The sequence below is a fragment of the Gymnoscopelus braueri genome, assembly GCF_963280865.1.
Source record: "Gymnoscopelus braueri genome assembly, chromosome: 3".
In the NCBI taxonomy this organism is placed as follows: Eukaryota; Metazoa; Chordata; class Actinopteri; order Myctophiformes; family Myctophidae; genus Gymnoscopelus; species Gymnoscopelus braueri.
The window spans coordinates 25,740,438-25,767,972 of NC_137612.1; the positions used below are offsets into that span (position 1 = coordinate 25,740,438).

General features: G+C 42.9%; 1 protein-coding gene across 3 annotated transcripts in view; it reads right to left on the reverse strand.

The window, feature by feature from the left end:
- The window catches only part of arhgef10la (Rho guanine nucleotide exchange factor (GEF) 10-like a), a 186,157-nt gene that overhangs the window by 84,173 nt on the left and 74,449 nt on the right, over positions 1 to 27,535 (reverse strand). For all 3 annotated transcript variants that reach the window (XM_080423025.1, XM_080423026.1, XM_080423024.1), the window contains one exon: positions 10,967 to 11,067. In XM_080423025.1, the coding sequence (XP_080279151.1) occupies positions 10,967 to 11,067 (101 nt within the window). The remainder of the gene's footprint in view (positions 1 to 10,966; positions 11,068 to 27,535) is intronic.

The window sequence follows — 27,535 nt, forward strand, 5'->3', positions numbered from 1 at the left end:
TCTTAAACTTTTTTTCTGATTTTTGGGGAGTCAAAGGGGGTGAATGTAACAAGAGTAGCAAAAATAAAATACAATGTGCCAATCACTGGAATTGCTTAGAGTGGTACCCTTGCTGGCATACGTTGCAAGCCTGCCAGAACTTCCACCTATGCATATAAACAATGATTGTTTCCAAAGGTGTATCGACTACAGATATACATTATATTGAAACTTTGATGATCTAGAGTTGCCTTTTGACACTTTTGCTGGCATAAACAGCCTCTGACTCAACTGGAGTGACTGTGCGCACGGGGAAAGCCAAATGAACAAAAAAATAAGCAGCCATATTTACTTTATAGAGATGGAGTCCATTTCCCACTACGATGTACTACCGGAGGTAGAGAACTATCGATTTTGACAATGATTTGTTCTTTTGGATTACTTCTCTCAAACTTGCCCTTCACTACTGTGTCATCTGTCTTCCCCTTCCCTCGACCCTGCTGTCCTGTCTCCCTCGACTGTTGTGTCTTAAAACATTTAGTATTAGAGGATTGGAAACAAAGAGGGCATGGAAGGGGTTTGAGCAAAGACATTTTATATAAACGTACGTCTTAAATTGAAGTGACTGATCTAGTTTCATAGTATACTGTATCTCACACTGATAAGGACATACTGCAAAGACTGGAATATTACATGAAAATATTGTTATTGTTGACACACACACACACACACACACACACACACACACACACACACACACACAGAAAACAAACAGACCGTGAGAGCTCTGGAAGGTATATAAACAGTTGGGCTACAGTAAGAAGCCAAAAAACAGATCTACAAACATCAACATTAATTTTTTCATTACAGAAAAGCTGGATGTGGCTAATTGCTTTAACTACTTATTTACAACCATAGCCACCACACTGGTTAACAAACTGCCCTCTCATTCTGGGCTTTATGGTGTAAAGCACATCCAAGCATTCTACGAAAATCTTGGTGTACGCCAAGATGATTTCAAACTCACCATGGTGACAACTGATGATGTGTTTAAATAACTGAGCGCCCTACAAAACAAGGCCACGACAACATCCCCTCCAAATTCCTCAGAGACGCAGCCGCCTCTATTGCTCCCATCATTGCACACATAACAAACCTCTCCATCAGCCAGGGTCACGTCTCACAAGACGAGAGTAACCCCACTGAGTAATATAGGAAGCAAATTAGACTCCGGCAACTACCGGCATGTTCTATTCTATGTTCCATCTCGAAGTTATTGAGAGTTTAGTATATGAACAGGTCGATAAGTATCTCGCAGACAGAAAACTAATATACAAATTCCAATCTGGCTTCAGAACTCTGACATCATTGCCTGTTGTCACAGAGTACTAGGAGGCAGTGCAGCTGCGGCTCACCAACTTGGGAGAGTTTGGGAAGTGTATATGTCACAGTACAATTTGAAAACCAGTTAGATTGAAAAAGGTGCACTCGGTTTCACCGACCGAGGCGCACCGCCTGAATGTGACCACGGGAGGCACCGCGGAGCGAGCTAAACCGAGCGAGTCGCCGTGCCGAGTGTTGCGAAGTCACCTTCAGTCGACTCAGCGCCGTCCGAGTTATATAGCGATAGTGACAGAATCGTAAATCATCGCCCCCCCATTTATTTTTTTGATGGGGGGCCCCTCCTTCAATCGTACTGTAACATATATATATATACATATATACATACATATGTATGTATATATATATATATATATATATATATATATATATATATATATATATATATATATATATATATGTGTATATGTGTATATGTATATATATATATATATATATATATATATATATATATATATATATATATATATATATATATATACACACTGTATATATGGGCAGACAGACAACTTCAACTTTATTACACACATGTATGCTGTATGAATACTTGGGCCTTGTCTTGACATTATTATGTCCAATACCTTACCGCAATGTCTTACATGCAATAATGGCAGTGGCAAGGCCACCTCCTTAATTTCAAGACTTATACACTTAAAACTCTAAAGATCAGCCTAATGATTTTGTGGTTTGGGTGGAACAGACAATAAGCCAATCAGATTGTCTTTATATCCTGTTTACGTTTGTACATTGCTCTGTTGCTCTAAGGTAAAACGAGAGATACCTGCTTGTGCATGGGGTTAAAGCGTGCAAGCATAGAATTTATAGTATCACCTTTCCCACAAAATTGAGGCAGGCATCTAAGGCGGTAGCAGCGAGTGTATCCTCATCTTCTGGCATCATTGCAGAAAGTGCTACAGTGATGTCAGAAGAAAAGGAAAACAAAAGCTTGCTGCTCAAAGACATGACCGCTGGGAAATGAGAGGAGGACCGCCTATGGCCACGGAGGATCTATCATCAGCTGAAGATATTGCCGTCTCTGCCCTCTGTAGGGTTAGAAGTTGCCTTGGCATCCATTAATGTGCACAGTGCATACAAACCATGCAGATTTGCTATGGAAACGATTTATTTAGCAGTATTGCGCACATACAAATAAACATCCAGTAAATTAAAGGATCTGCTGGCTGCAGATCCTGACGCTGGACCCAGCGGCCAGGAACAAGGGTTGCTGTAGAGACGGAACAGACGTCCAGGTCAAGGGGAGAGACGAGCCAAGCCAGATTACAACACGGGAATACCTTCTGGCATGAGGACCATCCATTCCTTGAACTCAGCAGTCTGATTTCACCATGTTGCAGAGGGAATTGAGTGAAATCCCGTAGCCAGTCCCCTGGTGCTGTTACCCGCCTGCGAACCCGAGGAAGAAGAATATAGTATTTTTTACTTAAAGGACTCTGTCTCAATGTATTTTCACTGGTGAAATAAAGGCTATATATTTTGTTTTTGTTTTGTTTGTTGAAACTGTATTTGAAAACATATTGGTCATACTGCATTGAGGTAATGTAAATTTCACAAAAAATGGCAATACTAATTTGGCTGAATAATGTTTTCCACTTACCAGACTACAGATGGAGCAGTTCCCTTGCCAGGTGATCCCTCCTCACCCGTGCCGCTGCTGGTGCATCTGCGTTCATTGGCATCGGCACATGCAGTTCAGCATCGGGGACTGCCCATTGGTCGAAGGCCCATTATTCCGAACCCCCCCCCCCCCCCCCGATAGTTTGAAAAATGTCCCATTGGACCAAAAGTTCAGTTGTTGTTAGAGTTCTGTGACTGTCCATGGTTCTGAATTAGCGGGGGGGGGGGGTTTCTTTCTCAAAATGTCATTCTCCAATAGGCTTTATTTTATGAACCTTTCAAGCAGTATGTTACTGTACTGTATATTGCTGTATTTAGTTAACTGTAAATAGTTAATGACGTGGTATTGAAAACAGCACATCATTTAGAGGCGTAGACTGACAGATTGCGTGAAAAGAAACTAATTAGGTATCAGTGGTCAATCCCAAATCAGTCCCTTTCTCCTTGGGCACTGTGCCTAATAAAAATCTGTTATTTTGATTGGTATTAGGCTACTCAAAGTACACTGCCTAGGGAGCAAAGGAATGGTTTGGGTTCAAGATGTGCAATTTGGATCCTCTTCCATAATGTCTGATCTAATCATCATGACAGCTGTTGGATCAAGTTAAGAGATAAAGTTGATATTTCTGGTGAAATAGAGATAATATTCTCAAACGTGCTTATAATGTTACACCTCCTATTCACGCAAATTAGTAGGCTATGAAATAATCATACTGCCAAAGCTTGTCGTGGGAGATTACTGGGAGATATCTGCCTCATCGTGAGGAATTGGGTAAGCAAAGTGAGGAAAGGAACTTATAGGGACTCCAGCTGAGCTTGAGCACAACCAATCAGATCATGAGCCATCAAGAATTCAAACATTCAGCACACTCCTTCCAACAGCAACCCAATCGGCAGGGGTGCTGAGCTCTAGTGGCTCAGCCAGTTAGCACACAGACCATAATGCCTTGTGAGCCGCATGGACATGAGTTAAAATCTGACTACCGTATCAAAATACATTTTACAATAAATCCATGACTTTTTACATCACTCAAAACAAGGCAGGTGCACCGACGGAAGTGACAGAGGGTGTGTTCGGAAATACAGCACTGAGTGCACTGGCCAATACAAACTAATAGGCGAGTGCGCTCCGGTGCGCAATTTCCGAACGCGCCCTAAGTGACGAGTGGGATACATGCAATTTTAAACGTCTTGCGCAAAATCAACTTGCTTTGCATCCACTGTCTGCCTGTTTGTTCACAATGTGATATCAGTCCAACTTGTCATACAGAATCTATTATCCTTCTAAGTCCCACATGTAACGTCATTGTGAAGCACAGAAATAACATTGCTAAAAATGTAACCACTTTGAACTATTTTGGTCATGTAATTATACGGTCATAATAGTAAAAAATAAATAAAAAGTTCAAAATATAGCTAAAACAGCTGATCTACACACTCTCAACACGTCAAATATTTTAGCTATTCGTCGTACGAGAAGTATAGGGCTTAGCATGAAAAAGACAAGTGTGCACTTGCATGCATGCGTGGACGTGTGAGGGGCTTTTGTCCGATGCAAGAAGGTCCCGGGGCTCCAAGAAAAAAAGGTTGCGAACCACTGCTTTACAGAATCATTTTGTACGAAATACTGCTCTGCAGTGTACCGCCTATAGATGACGGTCGACAGTACAAGAGGCAATCTTAACTCACAATGTTAAGTCCCTCCACCCGCGAAGCTAAGCTTCCATTTTTGTGTTTGTGAGCTCTCTACTCATACAATCGATAGTACTGTCAGCTCATCTATTGGCTCATTACCATAAATCATTTCCATTAACCTAGGTTTTCACGGCAGTGTGACATTTCAAATAGAAAGGGTTGACATTACATTACTACTTGGGTAATTTATTTACCAAAAAATGAGGAATACATCAGCTGCTATGTTATAGCTCTGAGCTATAATAGTAGTGCAATAAAGGACAGGAAGAAAGGAAGGAAACCTGTGAATAATCCATATAGTGTGCTGCATCAGCACTGTTGTAGCCTTCTGTGTGTGTGTGTGTTCCATTTGATTACATTGCTCAACTCCATATACAGATCTCCCTCTTCCTCTCTTTTTGTCTAGTACTTCCCTTCTCTCATTTTCTTTGTTTTCCTCGCCCTCTTTATTTCCCCTTAATATCTCTTATCAGCCTCTTTCCCTCAAATTTTCCCTTGTTGCTATACTACTTCTTTCCTGCTCTCTCTTCACTTTCTCTCTTTATTCTCTCACACTCTCCACCTCTTCCTCTTTCTGCGCTTCTCTCCCACATGGCAAGCCTGTTAGATTGGTGCCCTAGGCAAGTTTTTTGACTGCAGTGCTTTTAAAAGTCTAGTGATATATGATATATGACAGTTACTACTGTTGCTGTTGAAGAAACAAGAAATAGATTACATAAATTCTCCTGAAAATATATATTTTTCAAAATGTTGTGTCATGAGCACATTCATGCATATTACGTGTGTATGAAGCAATGTCATTTTTTATAGCGGAACATTAAATGTTCCGCTATAAAAAATGACATTGCTTTATCCACATGTAATATTTGCGATGCCTTTATTTCTGGTGTGTATGTTTAGAAAAAAAAAATCATAACTTTCTAAACACCACAAATAAAGGCATCAGCCTGTATGAATGAGCCATCAGCTACTGTACACTGTATGCATTGTTTTGATGTGAAATACTGTATTCACCAGCCAGTATTTCACATTTTTGTAACGTTTATTCATCATGTCCCAGTGTGCTTTATGTATATAAAAGCCTCGCTAGCGGGGTTGTGTTGCTCCTTACATCCAGTCAGACCAAAGTGGTTTGAACTGACCAACATTGCCAACCTCAGAGCTCTGGGCTCTCAGCAGTGTGCAAAGAGTAGTGTATTTGAGGGTGGGTGGTTGGGGAGGGGGGTATAATGTACAGTCACTGAAGAATTTACACATTTAAACAACATAGGTTCTAATCTAAAAAGCTACAAAGTGCCTTTAAAACAGAAAAGTTGGCCTAAGAGTGGCACTAGAGGAAAGGCCATGGTAAATGCAAATGAGAGGTAATATTAATCGGTATAACAATTATTTGTGGGTGCGTTTCATTTACCGTCTGCAGGGCCGGACTGGGACCAAAATTCAGCCCTGGCATTTTGGTCCGGACCGGCCCACCCCCCCCCCCCCCCGTTTTGTCAACGGGGGGGGGGGGGGGGGGGGGGGGAGCGTTTCACTGTTTCAGCAGCCCAGCCCTGCACATGAACTCTGCAGCCGCACTGAGGCCCCTGCTGGAAAGCATCCCAGCCCAAACAGTAACTAATAATTTGTTCGCGCGACCCGGAAATGACCGTAATAATCCTAAAACGGGAGCGAAAATATTTTTCAACAAAAAAAAAAAAAAAAAACCTCAGAGCTCTGGGCTCTCAGCAGTGTGCAAAGAGTAGTGTATTTGAGGGTGGGTGGTTGGGGAGGGGGGTATAATGTACAGTCACTGAAGAATTTACACATTTAAACAACATAGGTTCTAATCTAAAAAGCTACAAAGTGCCTTTAAAACAGAAAAGTTGGCCTAAGAGTGGCACTAGAGGAAAGGCCATGGTAAATGCAAATGAGAGGTAATATTAATCGGTATAACAATTATTTGTGGGTGCGTTTCATTTACCGTCTGCAGGGCCGGACTGGGACCAAAATTCAGCCCTGGCATTTTGGTCCGGACCGGCCCACCCCCCCCCCCCCCCCGTTTTGTCAACGGGGGGGGGGGGGGGGGGGGGGAGCGTTTCACTGTTTCAGCAGCCCAGCCCTGCACATGAACTCTGCAGCCGCACTGAGGCCCCTGCTGGAAAGCATCCCAGCCCAAACAGTAACTAATAATTTGTTCGCGCGACCCGGAAATGACCGTAATAATCCTAAAACGGGAGCGAAAATATTTTTCAACAAAAAAAAAAAAAAAAAAAAAATTTTTTTTTTTTTTTTTTTTTTTTTTTTGGTGGCCCAGCGGCCCACTGGCCAGCGGCCCACCGGGCATTTGCCCGGTACGCCAAATGGCCAGTCCACCCCTGACCGTCTGGTAGGTTTTTATGTGTGCCTGGCTGCCTGCATGAAGTTAACTATGCAAGAAATCCCCACGCTGGCCTGGCACACAGTAACGCCTAAATTGCACCGTGGTTGTTGACCTTTTGTTTTAATTTAAAAAGTTGTTCAAACATGTAATGACTGTACCATGAATCGTCCCAACTTCAACAGAGCGATTAACACATGGGATGTTTCCTTTTTTAGATATTTTTGGGGGCTTTTCTGCCTTTAATTGATAGTGTACAGTGGAGATGGACAGAGAGAGATGGGGCGAGACATGCAGTAGCGATCGTCGGGAACGGGACTCGAACCCATGATGCACTCTCAGGATACATTAGAGCCTAAGTGCCTGGACCATTAGGCCAGCAGTCCGGGCCAACACATGGGATCATAAGGTTCAATTATTTTTCTCCATAAGACAGAAAGAAAAAGGACCAGGATAAAAGTCCCAGATGGACGACATCACAACAAAGATCTGTTGTGATTCACCAATATAAAATCAGATTTAAAAGTTTCATCGTAGTCGCATACATTACTGTCATTCCATACCCGGTAACATTTTAAACTTGCAATATACAGTATGCATATTTTTGTGAATTTCCATAAAGATTTCCCAAAGCACTGGGCAAATTAATTGAAGAGCTCTACTAATCACTCACTGACAAGTGTGAAGGGAAAGAAAAACAAAAACTAAAGTTTTCCATGCAACTTTCTGAACAGTTTTATAGTTGTATAAGTGGCCGTGGGATGTGGTTTGTTGTCAGCTGCAAGTAAGCTCCTATACAGCAGTGACAAACCTGTAGGTAATTGGGCTGATTGGCTGTCAGCATACAAAATACTTTGTCGTCTGTTTTTTATGTTTTGTCTTACAAGTGGGACTGGGGCTACACTGCTCAGCATAACCCTGAGGAGAACTAGTGACTGTGGCTGTCTTCTGAATCACATAATTGTATACTATTCATAATTAAAGTACACAGTAAATTTTACTCAGAGAGTGTGGAAATGTGTACATTTGCACACTCTCAGAGTTACAAATGGATAAATTAAAACTGAGGCCTTTACAGTGTATTAAGTAGGCCTAGTATACAGTACATTAACGACATGAATATTTTGTTTCTGATTTAACTTAAAAAAACAATGGTCCCTTTTCCCAGATGTGTCATAGCGTGAAGACAGCTACAGCTAATGAAATCTAACACGATGTATAATAATAGCCTCATTGTCAGTGAAAGGTGACATTTTCCTGAGGTAAATGCCCCCAAGTGAACTTCTCCCACAAGTGAATGGTGGCACAAGTGAAGTTAATGGCAGGGGGGGGGGTCAAAATTGAGTATTGCAGTATAAATATGTATATACCATTCCAAACAGACACACATACTTACTCATCCAATCTAATTAGTATCAGGTTAGGACTTAAAAAGTTCAGACATGACTTTAATAATGGGCCATACTACATTGGTAACTCTGAACAGAATTTTTCTTTCACCAGCCTGACCCTATAGATGAACGGTGCCTGTGACAGCTGCATATGGTCTGCCCTCCTAGCTCAACCCCCCCCCATCACTCAACAATGTGGAGAGAAAACTTGCCTCAGTGATTTTTCGTTTCTTCTTCCTCCCCGGTAGAATTCCTGTGATAACGTTGGGCTCCATACTTTAAGCATTATCGTGGCATACAGCTTCTTAGCCGTATGCAGTGGACAAGGATGCCATGCATGATTTAGCTTCGACATCATCCATGTCCACACGAACACACGCGCGTCCACACGAACACACACACACACACGAACACACACACACACACACACACACACACACACACACACACACACACACACACACACACACACACACACACACACACACACACACACACACACACACACACACACACACACACACACACACACACACACACACACACACACACACACACACGAGCGCATACCAGCAGCCATGCGGAGGAGAGAGTCGACCCACGTGCTCTTCCTAATCACTAACCCTGCCGTGTGGCTGATAAAGGTGTGCGCCACAAGGTAAAGAGTGTGGATGGATGCTGCACTGCACTAAAATGATTCATTCCTGTCTGCACTGAGGTTTTCTTATGCAATTTTTTTACATACGCACCATACTGCAGGAGAGAGAGAGAGAGAGAGAGAGAGAGAGAGAGAGAGAGAGAGAGAGAGAGAGAGAGAGAGAGAGAGAGAGAGAGAGAGAGAGAGAAAGCCTACAGATGTATAGTGTTTGCAACACTGTGAGAAAGGAAGGTTGGTGCAAATTCAAGACACTCAGCTGAACATGAGACAAGCAAACTCACAAGACGACCGTGGTGAGTGGGGGGGAAAGAAATGAGATGCTTCAGACCTTTCTTATGACCCCTCTTCAGACCTGAAAAAACCCTGCATTGAGCTTTGCTGTCCCTGGGCATTCACATGCGGAACAATCCCATCTCTGGCTAGTCATCTAAGCGAGGCATTTCATCTCGTGGCATTTAATCTGCTTCCAATAACTTCCTTTGAAACCTTTACAGATCCCTGCGCCGGAGCTTTACAGGGAGACGCCCGTTGGGATGACGGCAGCAGCCACAACACAGAGCTCAACAGAGGTGCACGCGCACGCGAGTGCTCACTGCTGCCGAGAGACAAAGTGCATGTACATAACAAAGTGCGAGTAGAGTGAGTCTGAGGATGAGGAGCGCTCTGGGCGACAGGGGAGTAGGAAAAAGAACGAGGGGCACAGGCGTTGGGGAATGAGAATCGTGCCATCGTAGCCAAGTAAGCAGATTAATGTCCTCCGTGGTCTTGTCTGTGCTTTTTGCCAGCGGCTCAAGGCACGCACTGATGAAACCAAAGCGAAGAAGACCTCTCTAAAGTAGACAGACTGCAGAGTCAGGCACAGGCCTGGACAGGGCCAACAGGAAGGGATACAAAGTACAATCCTCATTGTTACAATTATTTAACTCCAAGAGGGTACACAGATGTTGCTAATGTAACCAAACAGGCTGTCCATTTGGCTATATTTGTTTGTACAATCTCTGAGTTACGAATGGATGAATTAACATCCTGTGTATGAGGAGAAGAAAACAAAGGGAGGAGGGGAAAAACAAAGAACTGTGCTGCTCCCTGCTGGGGGAGGAATGTCCCTTTGTCACTGCTTGAATGTTCCCCCACAGTGTCCAACTGGATAGTTTCATTCCTAACAGAGATGTCTACCATTTTCGACACAAGTGACACGCCTGCTACATATGAAAGGTTGATGTGTGGAAAATCGAAACACAAAGTGGCCATTTCAAAAGGCTATGTGACCTTAAGTGGCTGGTGGACAAAATAATGGCACCTTTACACCTCTGCTGAAAGGACAATAATAACGTCATCATAATTCATTTGTATAGGACTTCTCAAAAGCAGCGTTACAAAGTGCTTCACACGAGAAATAAAATACACAAAACAACAGCATGGAGACAGATAAAAACATGGTAATGAGTTGATGACAAGCTTCAAGTACTGATTGATACATGACAATTAGAACACTTTACCCAAGCCTCACTGCACTCAATTTAACCCCATGCTGACAGACATGCTGTAATGTGTTACATCAGTCATAGCATCAATATTGCACTTAGCCAGCAGAGAGTTAAACGAGAACAAATGTGATGACGTGTCCGTCTTTCCCATATACCCTTTTGATGTGACATTACATGATGTTACATCACCCTATTTAGTTAATAATGACCCTGGTAATCCAGTGTGCGTGTGCGTGTGTGTGCATGTGCATGTGCATGTGCGTGTGTGTGTGTATTAGTCTGTGTAAATGCGCGCACATGAGCATCTGTCTCTGTGCGTACGTCAGTGTGTGTGTGTGCGTGCATGTGTGTGAAATGTACTTACGTAATGCGATTTTAGCCAAGTGCAGGCGGTTGACCCAAGAGATCTTACTCAGGGGGCTGGGAGTGTTGAACACCATCATGAGACTGACAGGACGTCCTGACCTAGACCAGCACACGCACACGCACGCGCACACACACACACACACACGCACACACACATTAAAAAGCTATTGTAAACAAGGTTCATAATAAGGGTTCTACACAGAGCATCTAAGGACACTGATAGCAAGAAGGATCTTGGATCCTCAGATGTTCTTCTCAGACATGTGGCCAGAGGTTGTTTGTGGGAACACTCTTCTGCCAGGAAGCCCTGTCATAAACACTCTTATAGACACAGCTCATAGACACTCACATAACCACAACATCATCACTGTTTAACCGGAGGGAAGACATGATGATTATTTTAATGAATTCTAGACACTGAGCAAAAAGTTGAAAAGAAAAAAAAACTGCCACATCATCCGACTACAGTCTTATTTATACTGCATCGTACAGCAGTGTTGTGCGCCAGATATAGCAAATTTACAAGTTCAAAATATGATCTTACAGATCTGCTATTTGTGGCATGCAACACCATCGCATGTCTGAGACAGATGCATTGTGGTGGTACAGTGTCTGTTTATGCACAACTGGTAATGCATACTTTGCAAATGGCCGCATTTCCCTATTTGATAGGTTAGGGTTATTTGACAACTTAATAACTTTCTTTTCCTTGCCTTATGTATATACAGTTTTCCTTCACTCATGGCAAATTAATGAGTTGTTAGCGCGAATGCTATCCTTTTTGGAGGAAAGCAAAACAAAACAGTACCTGATGTCCATAATTTTTCATCTCATTAGGAGATTTATAAATTCGCCCCAGATATACGTATATGTGTGTTTGTGTGTGTCTCTGTCTGTCTGTCTGTCTGTCTGACAACTAATTATGCATACTACTAGGCCGATCAGTTATATTTCTTGTGCACGGTGCCAGCAGGCCAAGGAGCCAATTCAGGCCAATTCACAAATATTAGAGGTCAGTGACAACTACAGTACTGTATATCGTTTTATGAATTAATAATTGCAGAACAATCATCCCTCCAAGCTGTAGGATACATGTCCTGCAAGGCTTTGGAGTGCAACTAGCCAAATGGGCGCAAGTTGTCGATCCTAAGTATGGGATTTACTGCTAGCCAATTACAACACTCCCGTCCTTCCGACACAAGCCGGCACCACACCCAAATGCCAAGACGCCAAAGTTGATAATCCATGTAAAAAATATATTATTTCTGCAAATCTCTTACAGTAGTTACACCAAACATTTATAAAGATTGCTGCTATGTCTCTCTTTTCTACACAGCACCTAGAGTGAGAGTGACATAGAGAGAGGGACACAGTGTGCGTAACCCGACCCCACATCACAGCACTATCTACTGTTTTACTGTTTGTTAGAAAGAGACAATGTCCACTTCAAGCCAGACTATGTGCACATGTATTCATCGTTCAACCTTTCATTCATCCTTCCCAAGCTGGTCCGGGTTCTGTTTACCGTTCAGTCCGGGTTTAGATCCCTACTGTATCCGATCATTTCCACTCAGACATACATGAACACAAACAGCTTTATCTGTATCCGCTCTAGACTGGATATGCACATTACAAAGCGAATTGGACAGAGTTTCATTATGTCACACATGTGTTGTACTTTTGCGTTCTATCGTTAAATAAAACCGTATTTGCCAGTCTGTGATCCTGTCCGCATAAACGCTAAACAAGATGGCTGCTTCTGCAAAACTGAGCTGTGATGTGAAAGTGACGACTAGTTGCAGCGTCTGTTTACTGATCAGCTCTGCAAGCTGATGAAAATTAATGGAAAGACTGAAAATGTAAGGATCAGGTGAAAAGAAAGGCATGAAACACTGAATAAAACAATTTAAAAAGAAGTGATTGAGACAAGGAAAATGGTGCTGTCGCCATGGAGATTTGACAAATCTCTGAGTGAGAGTCTGACCCTGAGCACTATAATTTCCATTGGCTACACTGACATCAAAAGAGAAGGTAGAAAAAATGACACAGGAGGAGCAAACACAATAAGTATTAACACACAGACGATGAAGACCCAGACCTTTCATTCCAATTGCGCTTTCACTTCGGCCTTGCTAAGAAAGAGCCTTTGGAGCTTTGATGACGTGGGTTCAGTGAAGGACTAGATGTCTCAGATAGAGCACACACATATCCTCCCATGTGTAAACATCCTCAAAGTACTGTGGGTATACCCTTGTAGCATTCTGTCCATTCCTCTTCCTATAATAGGTCCCGCTATGGTTTGATATTGATACTTTACAGTTAACCACATGAACTCTAGCACCCCTATTCGGGGGCAAAGATTTAGTGAAAACAACAGGTCTACAAGCTTTCTTGTAGATCTTGTAGATCAGCTATTTTTGGAAAAAGAGATTTGGTGTAGACTGTAGAAGGAAAACAGGAGGAGACCAAGTATACGGTAGAACCCCGGGGGACCCCGGTCAATGAAGTATAGGGTTTAAGTGGTTAAAAAGTGTTATGTTAAACCAAGGTCTTGCATACACCTACTGTATTAATAGTCCATTATGTGTGCAAGACATTTTAATAATATACAGTGGAACCCATTACAAGATGGAGGCACAGGGAGGATTTATCTCTTTTCCCTCCTGTATGGCTGCAACCAAGGATTAACTCTAACATTTAAAGAGCATGCTCGTATAAGTCTCAAAATCCCCCACTGAACAGCCTCATTTTAAATGTTTGTCAGAGGTCTTTAGAGAGTACGATTTACCAACAACTTTTTTCTGCACAATAAAATCGAAATGAAAAAATATATAGTTGTAGCCCCTGTCAAAGCTCCCTGTAAGAGCCATTTATCCATTTGTTTGCCTTTGTACTTCTTTTGGATGTAATACATTTGTAATAGATTTTGTACAGACATTTATATAGGAAGGTTATTGGGGTTGTGTCCACAGTTTCTTTTACTGTCTTCTTTATATAAATATCTATATATCAAAAATATGAATGTCTAGTGTGCTTCCAAAGCAGAAGGAGAGCATATTGTTGCTCGGTTTTATCTGTCATCTACCATCTACATTTCAGCAAGGCAATTCAAAGTGCAATGCAAAAAACATTAAGAGCATTAAAAGTTCCCTATGTAACTTGTTAATAACTATATACTGTTGCATATTATGTCCCAAACAATAAAAATTGTTACAATCAATTTGTAGCAATAAATCACACCCTTCCCCAACTTTATAGACTCAGGGGTGTCCCTGCAAGGGGCTTTACTGTATTACTATGTCCAGCAGATCTAGCTCACAACGCATCACATTGTGAGGTGTTGTGAGCTTGTAGATGCTCAGAGCGTAGATATGTGGTTTTCAATGCCGTCATCATGGGATGTTAAGATGTAGCATGGCGAATGGGGGTGGGTTGGACATGAAGATGTATAGAATTGATAGTGAGTTACCCATACATCAACCTGTATACTGTATGTATCAGGGGACAGGGGTAGCTCCTCTTTCTGTTTTATTAGAACAACAGTACAAGGAGGATGACTGACACTTCCTGGGGTATCTTTTTAATGCAAGAACAAACTCTCAATAACAGTGTCTCAGTCTCATGGTACAAGCCCTTACTCTAATGGGATTCTGACACGGCGGAAGAGAAAGATGGGCAAGAGAAACAAAGAGAGCGGAAAAAGGGTGAGACCTCTGTCAGACACTCACACAAGGCACGCAGGGAAGAGCGTTTCATGGTCAGACGTCATTTGAAAGTAATGCAGTTTGAGAAAGGTGAGCAGCCTGAAAGTCTTGACCGAACGTTGACCGCTGCGAATTCAATTACCAATACGAAGGACGGGAGACGAGGAATTTGTGTGCGTGCCATGCGTGCGTATAAATGAGAGAGGCAGGGAGAACAAGAAAACATATGAGAGAGAGAGAGAGAGAGAGAGAGAGAGAGAGAGAGAGAGAGAGAGAGAGAGAGAGAGAGAGAGAGAGAGAGAGAGAGAGAGAGAGAGAGAGAAAGAGAGAGGGAGAGAGGGAGGGAGGGAGGGAGAGAGACTACAGACAGAATGGCAGGAGTGAAAATTCGAACTTCCTTGATGTGTTGAGAAAGTGGGGCCTTCACAATGAAGTGTAATTCATACCCTTCACTCCGTAACTACAGCAAAACCAATTTGCCAGAGAAAGAGAAACAGAGAATGGCGAGAAGGAACGGAAGAGCGATGAGAATCAACATTCCATGGCCAAGTGGCTTCAAACATGCTAAACTGAACACAATCCCCAAGTATCCCACCACCCCACTTCAAACCTGCTGATTGACGGCCACAATGCCAGTGTAGTGCACTGCCAGGCTAGCAGAGAGGAGAGTCGAGGACAGGAGAGTCGAGGAGAGGAGAGGAGAGGAGAGGAGAGGAGAGGAACAATGATTTACAGGTACGGGTCAACACTGAAGCACACGTGTGACACTAATGCACAAGGACGGGACAGATGTGGGAGTGAGTGCTGAACGATGGGCTTGTCATGCACCCTCCCGCTTCACACCTCCACTCTCCAGACACAGGGAGCAGTCGGAGAAATAGCGAGCCCTCTGCTGTCCAGACATTTAGTCTGGATGAGGTCAAAAGACACTCTCCAGTGTCAGTGTCAAAATCTGCTTGGCAAAGTGAATGAGTAATGCTCTGTGTATGTTCTATCACAATTTGTGATAATGGGGAGATGGGAATACTGTATGTCACAAAATGTCACGGTCAGAACTAGACAATAAACACCCATTTTGGCAGAAGTTGGTTGATCAAATCAGTGTGAGGTACCTGACTGACGTCCTTAAAGAGAAGGGGATTAAGCCGGTCCACGGCTTAGTGGTAAAATGCGTCCACAAGACTGTATGGAGATTGCTACCGTGGCAGTAGGATTTGTATAACTATTTACCCTATACCCTGTTTAGTGTGTATGTAGTTAAGGTAATAAGGAGTGTCAAAAACAACAATACACTTTCCAAGGAGCACTGCATGGCACTTTGGAGTAACCAACGGTGCTGGACAGGAATACTGCTGCAGAGGGCTGGATATCCGCAAAGCAACAGAGAACCAGGCATGTATCCCACTCGACATCTATGCCTGTATTCTGAAGTGCTAACTGCTTGAGCTCTGACGATGCCTGCTGCCGAATATACTGAATAAAATCCTAGATATGAGCACTGATTGTGCAGATCCTTAATAATATTTATAGCAGGTTAATTCGGCTGTGACAGTCAACAACATCTGAGGTGCCCTTGAGGGAGGCCCATATTCTCAGACTCTTCGACTACTATGGTCTACTAGAACAGCCCCCACCTCCCAGGTGTGAATGTGTGTAACTTTGAAGGGTGAGCTTTCTTGGAAAAAAAGAAAAAGTAGCTCAGCAAACATTCTCTGGATCCACGCGAGAGAGGTTGAAAAACAACAGGCGAGAGGGATGTCTGTTATGCCATCTTACACTAATGTTAAAAGGATTGAACTGGTTGGAATGAGTCCAGGGTGATGGGTCTGTGACTCACCCACACATCGCACATCTCCACTCTCCAGACACAGGGAGCCATCAGAGAGAGAGAGGCCCTCTGCTCTGCAGACATTGATCTGGTTTTGGATGGAACTGACATCTGAACTGAGAGAACTACAGTACAGTAGATATACAGTTGCCACTGTTTCTCAACCCTTGGGCAAAATGCAGTAGTCTGCCATACACGTGGACAGAGAAAACCTTTAATTAAGGAACATTGTTTTATTTGGCCTGCACAACTCAAGGTCTTGTGTGAAAACAGTGTTACCACACTGTTTAGTCTTGTGCACTGTGGACCTCATAATATTTGCTTGAAAAGAGTGAGACTAACTAAGTGAGTATCTTTGTGAGCTGTGTTGCCACAGTTGAAATCTGGACTTCTGTGTGAGGAAACGTCCTGTAATTACAAGTTGTAACCTGCCATAAATGCTACTTTTGAAGTGCACGTGAGCAAAGGCCTTGATCCAGAAACTGCACCAGTGACCAACCATAGCACAGGCTATAATGTTGGCCACTGGAGCAGGTCCCAGCTGGGATTGTGTGTAGTATGAAACCTCTGAGGCATGAAAGTGTGTCATTGTATGAATGTGAATGTGAAGTGGACATAACTGGGAAAAAAGCATGCACATTCAGCAAACATGTTCTGGGTGGAGACAATGGAGCCTGAAATAAGTGGAAAATAAGTGGAGAGAAGTTGTACTTGTGCCACACCTCCACTGATTTCATACTGAGATATACTCAAATAATAACAGTAATATTATTATAATTTATATTCTTGATTGATTCTTGATATATTGTTATGAAATTACACAATTTTCCACTTACAGGGTTGAAGTTGTTCTTTGTCCCTGTGACCACCTCTCAAAGCCTGCTTTTGGGTCCAAAGCCACTGGTTCAGAAAAACACTGACAGGCCTCAATTACACCTGGCATTTTATTAATGGCACCAACGCTGCAAACCAGCAGGACACTGCAGTTTGGGTGTCAACGGCCTACAATTTGCGGCATTTGCCGCCCACCTTGGGCCAGGGCAACTAGCGTAGAGGCATGCATTCTATTGCGATTTCTCCAAAAGCACACAGACCTGCTACAGTATATGAAATTATTGTCTGTTTCACTTTGGTATGGATACTTAAAGTCTGAGCTTTAGTAGCTTTTTTATGCATTCTAACCTGGGGCGAGCAGCAATCTCATTTCGTATGGACCAAAAAACAAAACAACGCCCTGCCTTCGCTCAGCCATCTGATGTGCATAAGTAAATCATCTGCATTTACGTCAACTTCATTCAGGAACTCTCTATGCAGGCGATGATGGGCTGAGGATGCTGTTTCATCACTGTATTCATCACCTCAGCATACTCTTCTGACAGACTGGCACACAGGACAGACTGATGGATGATAGTGGTTAATGGATGAGATCAGGGTTGTCCTCTTTCATCCACGCCACAGTTCCCCGCACTATTTCAACCATGGCAGGGGCTCCATTTGTGGTGATTTAGACCACTTGTTTCCCCCCATTTCCCAACATCTACTTTAGGGACAGGTGTACAGCACTGTATGTCCTTTCCCGTAACAACTTCTCACAAAGTCACTTCTTCTATTTGTGGAAAAATCGAACTTAAAAGCTGGGCATTGTCAGTTACATCTGTAGACTCCTCAACAGCTACGGCTATGCATGGTGCACTCTGAACAGCTGCATCAAGCTGAGCTAGCACATCCTCCATCAATATTTCACTCTTTCTTTGTTGCTGTTGAAACTGATATAGGCATTTGCTTACTGACAGACAGAACCAACGCTCGGCCAGGACCTAGGCTGCCGTTTGTTAATTGCTGACCTTTTGAAGTAGATAGAACATTACATTTACTGTAAGGTTCCGTTTGGCTCATCGCTTGACATAATTGAAATATTTCCTACACTGAGAAACACTTCTCACAGGACCAGTGCCAGACGTATTAACTGCATTTGTTGTTTCCACCCAAGATCATTTCAGATAATTTGTTCTTGGCAGTCTGTTTGAGGTGCTGTAGATTTGTTGTTTGACATCAGTTTGCTTGTGGCTTCTCTTCCATGACCGTGGAAATAACCAATATGCCGTTGCGCTGAATGCAGGGCATTGCTCTTAGGGGTAATGAAAAGTAATCAGTTGACTAGTCATGATGATTAAATAAAACTGGAACACACAACCACTGACAATATTCATATTCAGCCTTATCCAACCCATTTCCCAACGCCCCATACAGCAGTGGTTCCAAAACTGGGGGTCCCCAAATAATTTTGGGGGGTCCCCAGATGATTAGCTTAATGTGCAACATTGTTTTCTCACTCAACAGTAAGCAAACCAACATACAGTATACAGTAAGTGTATGGGTATCTGCACATTTCGAAAGTTACAATTTAATGACTTTTAAGACCTTTTTAATACCAAAGTGTGAGCTTGTCGATCGGCTATTTTCACAATGGCCCTCACACCTACGTTGCACTGTTGATCCGACTGATATGTCTGAGTCATAGTGTTGGGGGCTTTGGCACAGTACTCGTTGCACCAGTCTGTTTATGTCCCTTTGTGCCCGTGTATGGAGATGTCTGTTTCTGTCTGTCTACCTGTGTGCCTTTTATGCCCATACTGTATATGGAGATGCCTGATGTCAGTATATGACATCAGTATATGGCCATATATTGGAATGCCCATATATGGGCATATTGGTTGGATCTGCGGTTCTGGACAACTGGATACCCGAACTACGCGACGGTGGGCACTAGCCTGGTAAGGTGGGCACCGCACTCCCTCGAGTCCTTGCCGCTGCGAGCGCCGAGTTTGAAATCGGTCGGTCCCATATATGCATATGACCATATATGGGCATAGCAGTCGGATCTGTGGCTCCGGACAACCGGATCTCTATATCTGTCAGTCCTTGTCCCTTTTATGCCCATATATGGAGATCGCTGATGTCATCAGTACATGCCCATAGGGCATGCCGCCTTTTGTGCCCATATATGGAGCTGACTGATTTGTTTGCGGCTGATGCTATGACGACACATTGAGGTTAGACAACACACTCCATATTTGGGCGTACAGTAGCTGCATTGGGAACTCTTTATATGGTTATGGCTGAGTATGGCTATTTGCTAAACTTTGTGCCGGTTCACCCGTTTCCCCAAAATACGGCCCACAGTGTTAAACACAGTGTTAAGGTGACTTAATTAACAGGATTTTACTGTGTAGTATTCAGCTACACTACATTTGCACCTAACCGGACAACAGCATCATTAGCATCTATTTTATAGTTGGATCTATCTACACACACCAAAGTAAATTTCAGTTTGTGTACATGTTTTGTATGTGGATTGTGGATTGATGACACATTGCAGTTACATTTAATTTAACCAAAAATGCGTCTCTGTTCTTCAATATGATCAGAGACTCAATATGATATAATGTAATCTGATGAGTGATCTGGAAGGTTACTGGTTCAAATCTTCAAACCAGATGGGATTGTCTGGGCAGGGAACGTGAATAATGTCCTGCCCTTGCTCAATAACTATTGATAGTGCACTTGAGCAGACAACAGACTATTATTGGGTACTAGAACAGCTCCCAGGTGTGACTGCGTGTACTCGGCATCTCGCAGGTGTGGTTGCGTGTACCTGTATGAATGCAAAGCAGAGCACTGCTGGAAAAAGACCATGCAAACACAGCAAAGGTTCCCTGCATAAATATAAAGTATAATAAATATAGCAACGGATGGAATAACACAACCATAGAGTTGGGTGTGCCTACTGTATGCAGTGCACTAATGCACAAGGGCAGGATACTGTAGATGTTGGGGTAAGTACCAAGCATGCTCCACACGTACAAAAGCGTGCACAAATACACACAAGCACACGCACAAACACAGCTGCACAACTACTGTACAGCACACATATCACTTTCTAATACTTATTGCAGTTGGGATCACACACACGTCTGATCTCTTCTAGATCATATATGTGACAAGCAATCATTACATGCAAAGCCCAGGTTTTACTTTGTCGTACAACGGTCCGCACACCAAAAATAGCCAATCTACAATGTGACATGTTGTAAATTGGCCATTTTCGGCACACAACACTGACATATGTAGTATAAAACAAGCAATGCAGTGCAACGGTCAAAGCCCTCGCACCCAGAAAATAACCCTATGATCCTACAGTAGGTAAACATCATGCAAGGAATAACACTAAAATATGGGAGCTAAGCAACGCTGTATTTATCTGTATTCGAACTTTAACAGCAAACATCACAAAACCAAGATAACCCTCTTTTATCAGGCTTTTATCGAATCAAATCTCATCTTTTCTCTTGTGTCATAATTTGGTAACCTGTCTCTGGAGAGCAAAAATTATCTAAATCAAATTGTCAATTGGCGCAGTAAGCTTATATAGTAGTTTCAAGATTGTTTCCATCCTTTACACAGTGCATTTCACCCCCTTTACTCTGGCAGCCGGTTTTTGGCCCTGATGGAAAAATAAACATTATAGAAATTCATTTTGTACCTGCAGCCTGTACAAAGATGAACAAAGATACTACAAGTAGATGCACCTCGCCCAGGCATGGCACTTAAGCTCAGAGTGGGTGAGCTAGTAAGTGCATGTAAAAGCACTTGTCATGACCTTATTCTTAGTATGTTTTAACATATTTGTTTTGCTTTGATGTCTGGAATCTGTATTGTTGTGATGTCTTGCTTTTAACTGGATTGCCGTATCTCTTTTCTGCAAAACAAATTTACCCTCGGTACGGATAAAGAACCTTGAACCTTTCATACAAATGCAAATACCTTGGGAATATGGATGTAGAAAAAAACCCTGCATGTATCCTGAACCGCTGATCTATTCTGAAATAAAAGAAAGTGAAAATGCAAATTTGGCACCTTGTAAAGTATTTCATCTCCCTGTAGTCAGTCACAACCAGCAGACATAGTTAACCACATTAACTCTGGCCTCCCTATTTTCTTTTTACATTTTTAAGTATATACTGTATGGCTTAGGTGGTTCAAGCAGGATGTTAAGGTTGTTCATGTAGAGCAAATGGCAATGATGGCAAAAGTATTTGATAAAACAACAAATGCTGGACCACAACATCTATAGTCTCTCAGGGTTACCATGTCTGTACTCTGTAGTTGCGCCAGCGAAAATAGCTGAGGCAAGGTTGTTAATGAAATACTGTCGCACATTGACTGGTTGCCTCTGAGGCAACGAGTCAGGATTTTACCCACGTTCCTCAGTCTGTTTGCAGTACGGAGGTTGTGTGATGTGCTGCCTGACTGCGGAGAGGCGCTCGCGGCCCAACGGGGGGGGAGTGAGGGGGGCGGGGGGGCATTGCACGGTAGAGGGGGTCCCTGCTGTGGATTCACTCTCTCACCCGCAGCGCAGCGACAGCGCATGGTGTTTATAGTTTATTAAGATCCCCATTAGCTGCCACACATAGCAGCACATACTTTTCCTGCAGGTCCACAAATAGGCGTGCCTGTCTATTTTGTATAAAGGTATCTGTGAAGTATCCACAACCCTGTGCCAGGGCTTGTGCTACATGCATTTCGTGACCAGCCACATGTTTATAAGAATGTCCAGTTAAGCATGTCAAACCTCTACTGCATTAAATATGGCGGTTACGAAGGGCAAGATGCTTTAACTGTGGTGTGTGCTGAACCCTCCATCTCCTGCTCACTCTGTGTCACATTCCGTGTATGCTGCTATTGGTGAGGACATTGTGAGCTTGTAGAACTGCTATTTTCAGAATGCGTCAATGCCATAAGACAAAGTAAAAGAGGTAGGGAAGTTTGCGCTCTAAACTCAAGGCCTACTATGGCTGAAAACAGGTGCGAGAGGCCAGCAGGAAAGTCCATAAACAACTAAAAGGCTCACACACCGAAAAATGTAAAGTGAGGCTCTTTAGATGCAAATCATAGTCCTGTAAAGGACTATTTTTACCAGCTTGAAAAGTATGATGGTCTAAGAAGAGACTGAGTCTAGTCAACACTTTCTCGACACTATTTCATCATTGGCTGTCCTTTAAGCCAATGGGGATACTTTCCCATACGCTGAAGGGCAGTCTCGTCCTCCCAAGCTATGGTACTAGACACTCCTATCGCCTCTATGGCAGTGTTGCCAGATTCTGCGAGAGAAATAAGCAACAGGTCTAAGCCAATGGGGAGCCACTAGCAGTGTTGCCAGATTCTGCGAGACAAATCAGAGAAAACAGAAAGAAAGCTGGTATACATGACTGAGTCATGTCTTGTTTGCATCTGAAGAGCCTCATAAGACAAAGTATAAATGACTTATTGTCAAAGTCAGACTACAGGCTGTTACGAAGCAGGTACAACATGACTCTATGGTACCCTGATAAGCATCAGCCACAATATGTTCTGCACCCTGTTTCAAACAGTATCACCCTCTACAATCTGTTGCACATGGTGTACTGTAAATTGCTATATATGAATATAAGGGCTTTTATACGGCTAGTTATGACTGTATTGTTGACCTGGTTGCAGGAACTGTCAGGGATGTTAGCTGTGAGCTTGTAGATCTGCCATTTTCACCAAATGGTTGCCTATTTTCACAGAAAGTGTGACTGTGTGTGTGTGTGTGTGTGTGTGTGTGTGTGTGTGTGTGTGTGTGTGTGTGTGTGTGTGTTCCGAGGAAGGATACGTGGGTACTCTGCAGATCTGTTTACATTTGCCGTGCATGAATCCCATGTTGTGATTGTTCAATAAAGACAGCTTCCATCTCATCTGTGGTGCCCCCTATGGACAGAAGTGAAAGAGCTTTTGGAGGTGTGGTATATACTGTAGAGGCCCTGGAACGAGCAACTCAAGTTTTGGGGTTTAATGGTTTATTGGACTATGCGTTCATGATTTTTTAATTATTATTTTTTGTCAAATAGGCCCTCCCACAAACTTTGGAAGCCAAGGTTCAAGTTTAATCTAAACGATACCTCACAGACCTACACTTTTTCCTCTCTCTCTCTCTCTCTCTCTCTCTCTCTCTCTCTCTCTCTCTCTCTCTCTCTCTCTCTCTCTCTCTCTCTCTCTCTCTCTCTCTCTCTCTCTCTCTCTCTCTCTCTCTCTCTCTCTCTCTCTCTCTCTCTCTCTCTCTCTCTCTCTCTCTCTCTCTCTCTCTCTCAATAATAGCAAAGACATCAAAAACATTTGCCTTGATGACAGCTTTGCACACTTTTGGCATTCTCTCAACCAACTTCATGAAGTAGTCACCTGGCATGCTTTTTAATTAACATCGACAAGGCATTGACAATGCCTTGATAATATAATAATAATTTGTGGAATTTATGTCCTTAAAGTATTTGAGCAAATCAGTTGTGTTGTGACAGGGTAGGTGGGTTGTTATACAGTAAATAGCCTTATTTAGTAAAAGACCATTATTTTACCAGCTCAACTAAGCAAAGAGAAATGACAGCCCATTATTACTTTAAGACATGATGGTCAGTCAACCCGGAAAATGTCAAGAAAGTTTCTTCAAGTGCAGTCACAAAAACCCATCAAGCGCTATGATGAGACTGGCTCTCATGGGGACCGCCACAGCAAAGGAAGACCCAGAGAGTTACATCTGCTGCAGAATTACAGCACAGTACCAGCCTCAGAAATCACCAATTAACTGCACCTTGGATTACAGCCCAAAACAAAAGCTTCACAGAGTTCAAGTAACACACATCTGCGTGTAATTAGTTTCTGTCCATCACTGATGGACAGTCTCTGAATGTGTTGTTCCCAACTTCCCATTGTCAGTCATTTATTTAGCAAGGCATAATTAACCACTTGGACCCTAGTGTCCCTTTTCTGGACATGGCATAATAGGCGAACCATCGATTAAAATAGGCAAACTTCAAGCTCACAACGAATCGTGTTGCAACGTGTTGTGAACTTGTGAGCTTATAGATCAGCTATTTTCACTGGAGATTTGGTGAAAAAAAGGAGGGGACTGACTGGCTGCCACAGCATTCTGAGGGGATATACAGTTCTATGGTTGCGTTTAGTGGGAACATGATTTGTTTTTCAACAGGACAATGACCCAAAATACACCTCCAGGTTTTGTTTTGACTACCTTATGAAGCTGGCTGAAGAGCAATGTTGCCAAGGGCTACTTAGAAGAATATAAAATATATACTTTGTTGATCGAGATCGAGGTCTATACTTGGTCCTTAAATTTTTTCCCTCTACACCACATCTTTGTTAAATAGCCAATCTACAAGCTCACACTGTCGTTGTGAGCTTGTAGATTGAAGGTCATGTGGTTAAAAACAGGTTAGAAAAAGATGAGAGACAAGAAGACAGTAAAAGAGAGGCACATGGTGGATTCAATGTGTTCATGTGTCATTCAAGGTTTGTATGATAATCTACAGAAAGTTATGGGACCCTTTATCGTAGGATTTCTATGATTAGACTGCAGCAGCGCCTGCGTCCGCACCAGGTGCACCAAGACCACTGAGCTGGAAGTAATTGCCATTTCTTTGTTGTAAAATAAGCAAGAAACTCAATTTCTGTCACATGCTAAAGACCATAAGGTCAGTGTATAACGTGAAACGATGAGCCAAATTACCTTCATAAAACAACAACTACATTCCGTAACAGCTGTTGAACGAGTGGAAGCACCGACCTGGATCACAGTGCCCTGTGCCTCCTCCCACTCGCTCTAACCTCTCCATTGACGTCTCCATCTCCACTCTCGTCTCTCTCTCCCCTCTGCACTCACCATTAGACTCTCTCTCCCTTCTCCATTGACGCCTCTCTCTCCCCTCTCCATTGACACCTCTCTCTCCCCTCTCCATTGACACCTCTCTCTCCCCTCTCCATTGACAGTTCTCTCTACCCTTCTCCCTACATATAGGCCTAAATGTTTTGCTGCGGCTATGCAGCTACTGTAGCTCCTTATAGGCATCAGTGTGGAACTCAGAGAAAACACTGTGCCGGCTGCCAGGTAGTTTTACTACCCAAGCCAATACTAATGTTCAGTGCAGAAAAGCCAGGCACCTATACAGTGAATGTTTCCAAGTACTTTCCATAGTTGGACCCACTAAGATCTACATACACCAACAAAAACGGACCTTGGTCATCGTGGCTAGTTTCATTCTGCTCACCCCTCCACAACAGAATATTATTTTGCTTCATATGCTGCTACAGAAAAAAACGAATAACAAAAAAAAAAAGGGCTATAATGCTTATTTCTAGCGATAGGGGGGAACCGTGTAATCACATAAAGTTGTTCCATAAGCAACAGAGGGGTTCCTAAATGTTGTATATGAATCCTGACAATGGCCCTCATTTATCAACAGAGCGTAAAAACCGGCTTATATTTTTCCATATATTCGGCCGTACACCAACGTCGAAGTCACATTTATCAAAGGATCCTATACAGCCAATTCTAGCGTACATCAGGTCGGAGCTTTGATAAATCTCACGTCTGAAAACGAGCGTCATTTAAATAACACACCCTTAAATATTCACAAAACGCCCCGACTTCACGACATGAAGAACCAGAATACGACCCAAAAAAAGCATGAAAAGCCAATAAGAAAGAGTTTCCCCCGCTCGCCTCGCCACACACGCACACGCCTCTCTCTCTCACACACACACACACACACACGCCCGCCCAACTTTGTCTTTCATGTAATCCGTAGCGTAGCGGTACAATCTTTGTCGTCACATGAATGACATATTATGATACCAATCACATCGCCATGAATGGAATACGTTTGTATACCCATTTATTTAACCCATACCGAGCAGTGTGTGTTCGAGTTACACTAAATAAAGCAGTCATGAGACTCGGGCGGAATGCAGTGATCCCGTGCCGCCACGTTAATATTGGAGCGTCGGGTTTATATCCTTAACCCAGCCAGGTTGTGTAGCCTACATAACTCTCTATGACATAACTCCATAACATAGGACAAGCTACTGTAAGTTTGTAGACCTTACTGTCCATGAAAAGATGGTCGGGACTCCCGAAAATTCTCTCGCAGAAGCGCTCGTATATTTTGAAAATAGCAGATCTACAAGCTCACAACGCGTCGCGATGCGACCTGTTGTGAGCTTGTAGATATGCTATTTTCAAATAGCCAATGCAGCCAGATCTGCAAGCTTAACCGAATGATTGTTAAAGCAGTTTGTTTAAATTAGTTTATAAAATGATATATTTTCAGAGCGATTATTTATTAGTGTAGATATACACATTTTGGAGTGGATTATGTGTCCAGATGCCTGTCAGACAGTCAGACAATGCTGCTCCGCAGGTCTACAATGGAATAAACGGGCGCAGCTAAAGTCAACAACTGGTCTCGACCAGACGTGAGATCTCAGCGTACGGTAGGATGAATCCAACGTCAGGATATATTGATAAATGCCGAAAGTTGCGGTGATCTCGCCATACGCCCATTATTTGGTCTGCACCGCGTTGATAAATGGGGGCCAGTGTGTGTTAGATGGGGTAACTGTTTCTGCTCATTTCACAGTAAATAATGGAGTCAGACAGGGAGGAATTCTATCTCCTTTGCTTTTTAATTTGTATATGGATGACCTGTCAACCACCTGATGTATGCGGATGATTTGGTGACAATATGGCTCAGACTGTGACATCATTTACAATGCAAAGAAGAGTAACATCATGATTATAAGAAGTAGGGAAGACAGCAAACTGTAATTTCCTGTCTTTTTTATGTCTAGTACTGCCCTTAAGGTCAGTGATGAAGTCAAGTACTTAGGCCATTATTTGAAAAATTACCTATCTGATGATAGGAGATACAGGCAACGTAGAATGTTATATGCACAAGCTAACATGATTGTTCCACTTGTGGCGCGCTACAGAAAGAGCAGTATGCGGAAACTCCATGTGGCTTATAATGATGGCATGAGACTGCTGCTTAAAGTGCCATAATGCAGCAGTTCAAGCCAAATGTTTGTCAATATCGGTGTACCCACCTGCTCCGCTGTGCTGTGGAACCTCATGTACAAATATATGTGTAGGCTGTCTGATTCTGCC